This window comes from Cydia fagiglandana, chromosome 1, assembly GCF_963556715.1.
Source record: "Cydia fagiglandana chromosome 1, ilCydFagi1.1, whole genome shotgun sequence".
Classification (NCBI taxonomy): domain Eukaryota; kingdom Metazoa; phylum Arthropoda; class Insecta; order Lepidoptera; family Tortricidae; genus Cydia; species Cydia fagiglandana.
Window position 1 is genome coordinate 8,438,263 of NC_085932.1, and position 11,807 is coordinate 8,450,069.

Consider the following 11,807-nt stretch of genomic DNA (forward strand, 5'->3'; position numbering starts at 1 on the left):
AAACACACTTAAAAAATTTAATAATACATAAACATATATAATATGTTATATACGTAAATAAAGTGCCCAATATATATACATATATAATTATATATAATATTTTATATACCTAAATAAACTGCATAATAATACATTCATAAAAACTAATGAAACGAAGTAATAATAGTTATAGGCCGCCCGTATTGAAAGCGAGGACCTACAACTACAATAATAGTAAAAAAAAAAAAGTTAACATTGTATTGTATTTAAGGAAATAAATATTCGGGCGCCTAAAAACGAAATAGTGCCACCAGCATAATCATTATTAGAACGCTTTGTTGAAACTAATTTGTTTTAATGAATGGTGGATTTAAATGAACATAAAATTGTTGAAATGTAATTTGATAAAGCTGTGGTAACAAAGTTTAACTTGACCGTCGAATAGAATTAGAGCGCAGTGGCAGTGGCCTCACAAGAGGAACGTTTTCCGGCCAGTTTCATTTAAAAGCGTTTATAGAGAAATATGTCATTGTCTGGTATATTTAGAGATAATCAAAATAATAAAGGTTAATTGGAAGAAATCCCTTAAAGGATGTTCGCCTTTATATTGTCTATCCTGTGCCACATTTATATTTTGTACAATCATCATCATCATTGGCCTGTAACATGAATAAGACGATGGTTTAATGTCACATATAGTTACTATTTCATATCTAGTGAATGTCTCATTCATTTTCCGGATCGCGCCGAATATGTCTCGCTTTGCGCTATCCTTAAAACGAAGCATTGGTCGTCCAACCGGTCGTTTATTGTGCACTATTACGCTCAGGAGAGTCTTACGTGGCAAACGTAACGTAACGTGGTGGTGGTTTGTACAATAAAGAGTTTAATATCTGGGAGACCGAGCTTTACTCGGAAAATATATAAAAACTCAAAAATGCGCGTTTTTCCAGGGATAAGACCTAGCTAGATCGATTTATCGCCTCCTAAAACCCCACATAGCAAATTTCATCGAAATCGTTAGAGCCGTTTCCGAGATCCTCGAAATATACCGGGTGTTGCCTGTAGCAAGAGCAAATAATTAAAACATATATTATACTCCTCAAACTGTATAACTTTTGTTCGACAACTTTTAAAAATTATGAAACCTTTAGATTTCCTCTTTTTCAAATAAATAATGCCTTCAATGTACGCTGACATCAGTATGTTTGACGTTGCTTGTCACACTTTAAACATAACACAATTTGCAATACATTGCGTCTTAGAATAAACTTTAAAGTGTAATAAAAATCAAAACAAGTTATTTTGAAAGTTGCTGAAATACCTATAATGTTGGCCAGTTTCAGGAGTAGGTACAGCCTACTGTTTAATTTATTGCTCCTGTTACAGGAAACACCCGTTATATATAAATAAATAAATAAACAAGAATGGCTCGTTTAAAGGTACATACATGCATACATAATCGTAGAATATAGATCTATCAAAAAGTTATATACCTGTGGCCCTAGTGAAAAAGGGTACAAGTCTCACGCAGCTTAGGAGTAAAAGGGCATAGGTGTTACTTGGAACTTATACCCATTTACAACCGCACTGCCCGAGACATGTACCTTTTTTCACTGGGGACACAGTACTTACTTACATCTAAAACAGCGAAGTTATAGGGTAAATCGTCAAATAATGGCCACTGTCTAATAACTGGCCACCTTAGGGCCCCCCCACATCTGGCGTCTTTCGAGCGTCGGCGTCTACAATTCTATGGCCGACGTCGACGCAACGTCGACGCGGCGTCGACGCAACTGCGCAGCGACGTCATTTTCCATAGCGCTGGACCGAGATGTGGGGGGGCCCTAACAGATTTAATTTTTAGGGTTCCGTACCTCAAAAGGTAAAAACGGAACCCTTATAGGATCACTCGTGCGTCTGTCTGTCTGTCTGTTCGTCTGTCACAGCCTATTTTCTCCGAAACTACTGGACCAATTAAGTTGAAATTTGGTACACATATGTAAGTTTGTGACCCAAACACGGACATGTAACGTAAACAAATGAATTTTAAACATGGGGGCCACTTTTGGGGGGTAAATGAGAAAATCAAAAAATAAAGTTTTTCAAAGTATATCGTGTTACATATCAAATGAAAGAGCTCAATATGAGAATCTCAAACATATTTTTCTTATAATTTTAGAATAAACAGTTTAGAAGTAATTTAAGAAAATAGGCAAAAAATGACCATTCCCCCCCCTTTATCTGCGGAACTACTGGGTCTAAAATTTTGAAAAAAATACATAAAATAGGTCTTTACCTATAGATGACAGGAAAACCTATTAGAAATATGTAGTCAAGCGTGAGTCGGACCAATTACTTAGTTTTTGATCCGACCCCTACGGGTCTTTTAAAGGCAATTCACTCGCGTTTTTCATATATAAAAAAAAATATTGTTAAAAATTTAGTAATATACGGAACCCTTGGAACGCGAGTCCGACTCACACTTGGCCGGTTTTTTGTATAAAGTTTTAATAACTAGGCACCTTATACTGAAATGAAATTCTGTTTATACGTTAATAGAATCCATTTTTAGTATAAGGTGGCCAGTTATTAAACAGTGGCCATTAATTGACGAATTACTCTAAGGGAGCACACAATAATATACATAATATACACAGAATATAATCCCTGCATGAATGCCTTGATTTAACTCCAGGGGGCCTTGCCAAGTGTCAGCCGTTGATAGCAATAAAACGCTAATCGAAAGTAAAATAATGTATGGAAATTATCACGTCACTTTTCGTAGCCTCTGTCCTCCCGATATATTTTTACATATTTTTCGTTTGACGATAATCAATGTACCTACGATTCTGGTGTTCGCTAGGACTGGCGGCCTGATTCGAACTTTAAGATACGTCAAAAAGCTAAATATACGACATTGATCGGATATGTCAGTGTCACTGAAGTATCATAAAGTTCGAATCAGGCAGTTAGACTCGCAGTTTATCTCGCGCGCACTAATATACGAGTAAGTAATGTAATAAGTGAAAATGACAGGCCTAAGTACACGATTTTTTGCGCGCACCATTTAAGGCGACCCAATACAAAAAACCTTACAAAATTTTAATTAGAATACAGCTCCCACGAGCGTTGTATTACCCGTTTTGCATATTGAAAACTCGATTGGCATCCGTAGGGGTTCCCCCTAATAAGCGGTACCAATACGTTATTAGCGAGCCAGTAAGAGTGATCGTAATCAATTGATTTTTTATTGAATAGAAAAATGTAGGTATTCAAATCTTTGGTTTATCATTACAAAATTTTCATCTCATTAGGACTAAATGTCGTATTTTATTTTATAGAAAAACAAATCGGATTAGGCATTGGATCGATGTAGTATAGTTAATTAATTAATTAGGATGTATCTCATAAGTACGTATTTAACGAATCAACCTAACTTCTCTTCTAAATAAAAATAATAAAGCTTTTACAATCCAAGAAGCCGCTTGCTGTGTTGACAGTAAGCGCGTCACCCGCCGCCTTAACAATTAGGTGAAATTGTCCGCAAAAAGTAAAGACACAGCTGAAGTTTATTAAATCGCAAAGACAGAATAGTCTTTGCTATGACAAAGTGTAGTTGTCAAATTAAGGGTAAAGGACAAATTTTTATGAAAATATGACGTTTATTGTTTCACTGTAGGTATACACTTTGTCACGTCAGAGATAATGTAGGTACATGGAATTTAATATCATTTTTAGGGTTCCGTAACCAAAAGGCAAAAACCCCTTAAAGTGTTGCCTTGTCCACGTCTGTCTGTATGTATGGTATGTCACAGCCATATATCTCAATAACTAAAAGGTATATTATATTTGAATTAAAATTGAAACATACTTAGGTAGGTGTATTTTGTGAGCAATGTAAAGCTAATAAACATACCCCGGCCGGCGAGAGCAAAAATGCGTCTGCTCCTAGTGCTTAATTAAATATCGACTATTCTATCGACATATGGATGTCGATAGAATAGTCGACTTTTAATTAAGCACAATTTTTTTTTAAACTGAGCCATTAGTATTTGTTATTTATTTCAACTTGATACCTCCACGCGTTTCTAAGAATAACCCTAAAACAATTTTCTATCAACATAAAATAATTATTATTATAAAGTTATTCACAATAAGTATCAGAATGTGTTGAAGAAGAACGTTGGCATTTTAACTTTAAACAATTTAAATAAAATGATATCTGGCAGAGAAGTGGAACTCCCTAATACAGAACAAATTCATAATCACTATGAATTATTTCGTTTTGCTCCGATTACTACAGTAGATTTAGAACGGTCCTTTAGTTGGATCAAAAAGAATAGATAGTATAGAGGGGTCCTGTCATTGTCAATTTTGTAGTCACGGTACATTTACTGCCATCTATCGACACACGATTAAAACTTAAAATAATATTGAAAATGTATAAAATAATCAAAATATGTTTACGGATAAATGATTCTTAATTTTTATTGTTCCCTACTGACCCATGTTCTTTCACTGATATGTGTTAAAATTGTTAAATACCAAACGGTGTCGTTAACGCCATCTAGCCGAGAATAGTAAAAAGGTAATGGCGCCATCTATTCGAGAACGACTTTTCCTTGGCCGTCCGAGGCACGTTTTTTTCTTAGACTTTATTTATCTTATACGGAGTTATATATATCTCTGGTTGGATGAAATGGATTTTATCGGCAAGGCGAAGGAGTTTAAAATCAGAAAATTTAGAAAAAATGCTAATTGTATATTACGAAAATTACATAAAATACTGAATAAATACAAACACTTGGTTTTAATTTTGTTTACAACAATAATTAATACTTCTGCATATAATAACGGTGGTCCAGTACATCGTGTTGTTTTTATCGACATCGACCAAAGTGTGTGTCCTCGCACTATTAAGCTGTCAACGCATTTTTGCTCTCGCCGGCCGGGGTATGCTAATAAATATACAAATGTACTGCGCGAGTGATACATGTTTTTATTTGCTATAGAGACAAATAGTAACAAGTAGTAAGTACTTAACTACTTTGTATAAATGCTTATTTTACTATACAGGGCGTCCCACGGCTATGCCACATGGAGGGAAAGTACCCTAAATATTGTAGATGGAACATTTTACTGAAAGAAGACATTATTTTAATTTAAAAAACAATTTAAACTGTATTCATAGATTTTTAAATAATTACATGGTTGAACCGGGAATCGAACCCGCCGCACGAGAAAAAAAATCATCCTGTAGCTTTATCATACCGATCGAAAGGCTTGATCATAAGGATTATTTTTTGCTAAATAACATAGTGTCGGAAATAAAAGAAAGCCCATGAATTTTAACATTTTTAATTCAAAATTAATCAATTTAATTTATCAAATGCTCAAAATGTAGTCTCATTCTGTTGAATACAAAGCCGCACTCTTTTGATTATTTCGCTAAATTTCACATCAAATGTTAAAATTCATGGTCTTCCTTTTGTTTCTGACACTATGTTCTTTAGCAAAAAATAATCCTTATGATCAAGCCTTTTGATCGGTATAATAAAGCTACAGGGTGATTTTTTTTCTCGTGCGGCGGGTTCGATTCCCGGTTCAACCATGTAATTATTTAAAAATCTATGAATGCAGTTTAAATTGTTTTTTAAATTAAAATAATGTCTTCTTTCAGTAAAATGTTCCATCTACAATATTTAGGGTACTTTCCCTCCATGTGGCATAGCCGTGGGACGCCCTGTATATTTTCATAAAAATCCTACAGTAGAAACATTTGTAATAGATGCACATACTTATGCCGGAAAGCATATAAGGATATTTTATATTAGATTCTAGTTCGTATACATAAATCTAAATATACAACAATCCTAAATCCATACTAAAAACATCTGCTATTATAAATAATTTCCGATTCGCTATAGGTACCTACTGAGGTCCGTAAAATTACTGGAGTAATATTAATTTTACGCGAAGTAAATAGTTCTAGTTCTAGTTCCAGTTATTTATTGCTACCCTAATCACTGCCTAATTTTCACGCTTCAGCGGCTAACTTTATAATATCAATACTGACTATTAATTTTCAGAATCAATGCTCATTTTAACGCAGGAAATTGGATCAAATTAAAGTTGCAAGAGGAAGTATATCACAAATTTGTGTATTTTTTTACAATGTTGTGTTATCATAATGCAATTTTCTTTTTATATAGGTAGGTACCTACACAGGATGGGCAAAAAAAATATGCATTCCCGTTGCTTTATTATACTGAGCAACTTTTACTATGGGACGAACCCCCCGAAATCGCGAAAAAAATGTACCCTCCTAAGTCTACCATAGAAAATGTATAATTCCAGAACCTCTCTGGCAACAGAAATGCACTTATTTTTTTGCCACCGTGTATGATAAAATTTATGTATGCTTTCATTCATCGTCTTTATCCGTTTCGTCGACAAACCCTTCGACAATGGTTGAATGTGGCGGTAGCCATTCGCAGCTTGTGTGTTGTGATGAACAAATCTGGAAAATATTATTAAAAACATTATAAAACTATACCAATATAATACCTAGTTACCACTATTAGAAAAGGGTCACCAAAGGACCTCTATTATCGCGTAGTTTTATTTTAGTTATTTATTTGTTTAACTTTTAGTCGAAGATAAGAATTCTATCGCACGACTAATTGCTGAAACGCATTATTTTACGACGGACCCAAGGGGAAGCAGATTTTTTTTTTGCGTAAATTAAAAACCTTAAGATAAATCAGTTTAATCACATTTTTCTTAGTTTACTTACTTATTTTTTAAACTTTTAATTACATATCGGAGACTAGTTGTCAAAAAGTGCCTTATGTAGGTAAACTAGTTTGAATTTCAGCTCAAAGATGAATAGCTAGATTAGCTAGACGAAACACGGTCAAGTCACCCGTGACTCGTGTCACGTGAGTCGTGTAGTGAGTGCCTACCGCGAACCACGTTCGAAGTGTTGCCTCTCTGTTCCACTTGTAAATTCGTACGTAAGTGTGACAGGGAGGCAACACTTCGAACGTGGTTCGCGGTAGGCCCTCTGGTCGGTTTAGTCAAGGTTACTTGGAAGAAAGTGATTATAATTAAACAAGTTTAGTAAGGCAATGAACTGGCAAGAGTGAATACAAAAATTCATTGTAAGAAATTCTACCTCTAAGGACTGATTTAGACGGCGCGTGAACTCGCATGCGATTTTAGTTACTTACATTGCGGACTGTTGGTTACGTCCAATGCAACCGACCGACCAAAACCCACAATGTAGTGAAACTCGCATGCGAGTTCTCGCATCGTCTAAATGAGCCCTAACCCAGATTGAAAGTAGGTACCTACTTTGTTAAAATTCACCCACAATAATCTACATTGTGTTCAACAAAAAAATATTATAATCATACACTTACACACGTGACACGATGCACTTGTTGCCGGTAGTATCAAACTCTATCTATAGCACAGAATAAATAATATAATAGTACTATATAGGTACAGAAGACTCACTCTCTAACAAAACGCGTCTGTTATGGTAACATTCAATTTCTAACCGCAGCTGCACTAACGGTACTGAACGCGTCGCTGTCATTGTCAATTTCCATAGTAAAATGAACAGTAATGCAGCTGTCGTTGGAATTGGACTGTCACCTTTACGATCAGCACAGATATGGCCGCTAGATGGCGACAGCGCCACGCGCGGCTTATGGCAAACCCCAAAATTGGAGTCGAACGGATGTACTTTTATTAGCTACCTGTAGCAAAGCGACGAAATCGCGGAGTGAGCCACGCCTGCCTATAGTATCTATACTCGTACCATGCAGAGACATTCTTCGGCAGCGATGTAGTGGAAAATCTCGGTGCCCTTGGTGACACCCTCGTCGCAATGCCGCAGCTTCACCACCAAGGGGCGCCGGGAGCCGTGCACGCACACTGGGTGGTGGGACTTCTTAAATGGGAACTGCCAGTCGGAAACCTAAACACAGTGATCACTACTTAGATTACCAATGTGGAGCAAATATCATGGCTCCTCTACACGATGGGCCAGCGCCAGCCACTCCAAGGGACGCAGCCATGCGGTAGAATGAGATAGCAATATCACTTGCAATTGCCATAAATGCCTTTCTTGGAGTGGCCGGCGCTGGCCCATCGTGTAGAGGAGCCATTAAATAGGTATAGTGCCTACGCGTCACTTAAAAAGTACAAGTTATGTGAAAGTTATATCCTTCTCTCGTTCCTTCCTCACAAATTATAATTATAAAGTATCTCCGCAATTCGAGCGTACCATGTTTTCTCACTTTTTCAAGCCAGAAGAAGTCCTACAAATAAGACGCCAGTCACTGCTACTTCGTTAGTAAGTACTCCAAACATTGGGTAACGGCGCGATTCGGGAAATGAAATAGATATTAACTAGATACGATATAGTAAAGATAAATCTTCACTATTTCATATCTAGTGAATCTCTAATTCATTTCCCGAATCGCGGCGCCAGCCGTCATAAGGTGCCTTTTGCAGTGGAACGTCACATATCTTTACTATTTCATATCTAGTGAGTCTCTAATTCATTTCCCGAATCGAGCCGTAAGTGTATCATCTACTAGCCAAACAACTACTTGTATATTTTGTTTGAATTAACGTCACCGGTATCGGTCATGTCATGTCTTAAATATTTCAATAGAGTCAAGCTACCAATACATCAATGCAAAGAAAATATCACAAAATGACCTAGGCATACCTCGGCTAGGCGCCTTTTATTTTCAAACCCGGCTAAACAAACATGAGTGTATTCCCTTACGTTAAGCAAATTTGACGTGCGTCCACATTATTTATTTACTTAGCTGACTTACGTTTGCCTGAGCAAACATACATTGTTAACTTATACATTTTTAATGTCATATGACGTCATTCAACGTCTATCAAATCTAAAGCAAGGCGTAGCCTAGCAAGAACTTGCATGCAAGGTCTTCGTAGTCTAAACCTCGATTAACAACCCGTTGATTATCGTTTGTCCCTATTTTGACATTTGTACTTGTTTAAAATAGATATGATTTCATAAAGATTCTTAGTACGTATTGTCACGTTAATCCGATTGCTTGTTAGCATAATGCACATGGCGTTTGCACAATCGCAAATCCCCGACACCGCCGCTGCCAGTAAGTACCCGCGGCCCCCGCGGGGCTTATGACGGGTGCCTTAAACACATTTCTCATCGGACGTCCTCCCTAAAGATTAAAGATTACATCCGATGACGTTAATGGGCGATGTCCATGTCAATTTCATTCATAAAATGAGTGACGGATTAAATGTTCTATGCAATCTCAACAGCAAACGACAGCAACGCAATTTCCTCTAAATATTAAAGAAACTGAAAGTGACTTCTTTTGCGTCAACACTGCCACAGTACTTAACGCAGCAACAGTTACGCTGCTGCATTCTCTAGCCGAATGTCAGCTTATTTTTTTTTATTTTTTTATTTATTGATATTTAGGACAACAACAGCCGTAAATAAAAGTTTTACATATAAATGCTTATATAACAGATGGCCAATAACAGTTATCCATTGATTACATTTTACTTAAAATAACGTAAGTAAATAGTATCTAGGTATTGCTTAACAATTAACATATTAAACATTTAAGAACTAAAAAAGACAGTGTGCTTGTCATTGTCTGCTTAATTTCAATTTGCCACGATTTTTTACTAAACATAAATAATTATGTATATGTCGGCGGCCGATCATAAGATCAGGCATATCGTGAAACGTGAAAATCTTTGACCCGTTCTCTGAGTCGACGGTGCCGTGACGGCTCTTACTATTTCTGGGCAGTTTGCCCTTCGGGCATATGAAGCAACCTAACGAATCTATCCTACCTACATATTGGTTTAATGTGACTATCGTCAAAACATTACACAGGATTCAGGAACATTACGATCTGCCTGATCTTACGATCGGCCGCCGACATATATAAGGTAAATTACCTGTAATAAGGTACCGATCCAACTATTAAGTCACAGGTATGCCGTGTTTTGTAAAAACAGCGGCCCGCAAGTGGGCACGTTGTCGTGGTCCCAGTACATCCTGTCGCGCTTGTCCACGTGCTGCTTTCACAAACTCACTAGACACTGTCGCAGGGAGTGCCAGCAGCACTAGCATATTGTCACAAGCAGAGTTCTATAAAAAGGTGTGTTTACTTCTCTAGAATCACAGCGGCCCCCACAAGTGGGCACTTTGACGTTGTCCCAGCATTTCCTGCCATGTTCGTCCGCCTGCTCCGCGCGCGCGACGTACACGTGCCGCTTGCACAGGCTCAGCTCGCCGGACCCCGCCGCTATCAGCGCCAGCAGGATCAACACGGTATACGCCATGCTTTATCTGATGCAGGATTTTCAATTTATGTTTTGTAATTTTAAATTCACCCAGGAAAACAATCAAATATGAAAATACAAATAAAAGGCCTCTATTTAAGTAATTGTAATACGAGTATGTATTCGTTCTTCAGGCCAAATCAATAAAGAATAGGGAAGGTACTTACTTGTTGCTTTTATTTACGGTAAGAAAAAACAGATCCGATTTACACAGTGTTTTTTTATATTTGTCTACCAAGGTCAATGTGGCTAATTTCACAGGGCCTATTCCGTCCACGACCGTGTATTTCTTTGATTAAAAAATACATTTCCTTTGGATTGCTGAAATTAAAAGCAATCACTGCTTTGTCGACGAAATTATCAATGCAGTTCGTTGTTCGAAAAAAAAAAACGCTTGTGGACGGAATAATCCCTATGACGGAATTAGCCTAATTGACCTTACCTAATAACTTATTAATTTTAAAAATTAAGTATTTTAGTATATTATAAGATTAGTTGTTCAATTAGTATAGAATATTAGATAGGTACCTAATTAAATGTTAAAAAGTGAATCAAAAATATAATTGAACTAAAATGGGTACCTAATTAAGCCAAGTATTAACATCAAATATTGGTCCCTCCGACATGGTACTTACCGAAAATGCTGACAGCATTTTCCTCGCTAAATTGTTTGTTGAGAGCAAACTGTCAGCACTTCGGTCTCATGTGGCGTCTCGTCTCTGATTCTCTTTTAAAAATTGACATCGAAGTAACAGTTGTTTCGAATACTGTAGGTAAGAGACATATATTACTCGTAAGCTCCAGTGTTTTTCCCGAAAACAATATATGTAACTAACAAAATCGAATGGTTTTGTTAATAACATAAGGTAAACGTACTAGTGCTCGACATGCTAATGCCCAATAAATGACACTTTGCTGTCACCTCTATTAAGTTTCAAGATGACATATACTGGGACCGCGTCGAGCACCAGTACGTGTCCTAACCTAACCTTACCAATCACAACCTCTTAGCGCTACTGGCACCATTCCACTAACCCGGGTTAACCGGTTAAACCATCAGTTACCATTGGTTACCAGTACAATTTGACACTGGTTAGTGGGATGGTGCAAGTGGCCCTTAGTAAATTGCATTAGGTACAAAATAATTTATGTATAAATACTTACTGAAGTAAAATGTGACTAGGTACCAAATGCGTTATCCTACGTCGAAGGAGTAAATCAGACTGGGCAGCAAACCCGTTTCCACTAAAAGTGTTCCGTTTGACTAAACAATATGGTTTTTCGTCACGGCCATTTAGCGAGGGATGACAAAATGGATATGAAATGACAACGAAACGAAATAAAACGCGAATGCCCGTAAACTCGGTACAGTATGTAAATTTTTGTTATGCAGACGAAGTAATGTGCCAAAATATTTACGAACCTTGTAAAAATTTAATGATGTTTCG

General features: G+C 36.9%; 1 protein-coding gene across 1 annotated transcript; it reads right to left on the reverse strand.

The window, feature by feature from the left end:
- Window positions 1-6,356: 6,356 nt before the first annotated feature.
- On the reverse strand, window positions 6,357-10,359 carry LOC134665032 (thyrostimulin beta-5 subunit-like). The gene is made up of 3 exons (XM_063522211.1): window positions 10,186-10,359; window positions 7,811-7,969; window positions 6,357-6,502 (listed from the first exon to the last, which is right to left on the reverse strand). The coding sequence occupies exons 1-3, from the start codon at window positions 10,357-10,359 to the stop codon at window positions 6,407-6,409; spliced, it is 429 nt and encodes a 142-aa protein (XP_063378281.1). The 3' UTR covers window positions 6,357-6,406.
- Window positions 10,360-11,807: the final 1,448 nt, after the last annotated feature.

Coding starts and splice junctions, on each gene's coding strand:
- LOC134665032 (XM_063522211.1), bottom strand. CDS start 10,359: ATGGCGTATACCGTGTTGATCCTGCTGGCGCTGATAGCGGCGGGGTCC. Junction 7,970..10,185: donor GCCGCTGTGATTCTAGAGAA/GTAAACACACCT, acceptor CACTGTGTTTAG/GTTTCCGACTGGCAGTTCCC. Junction 6,503..7,810: donor CCGAAGAATGTCTCTGCATG/GTACGAGTATAG, acceptor AATATTTTCCAG/ATTTGTTCATCACAACACAC.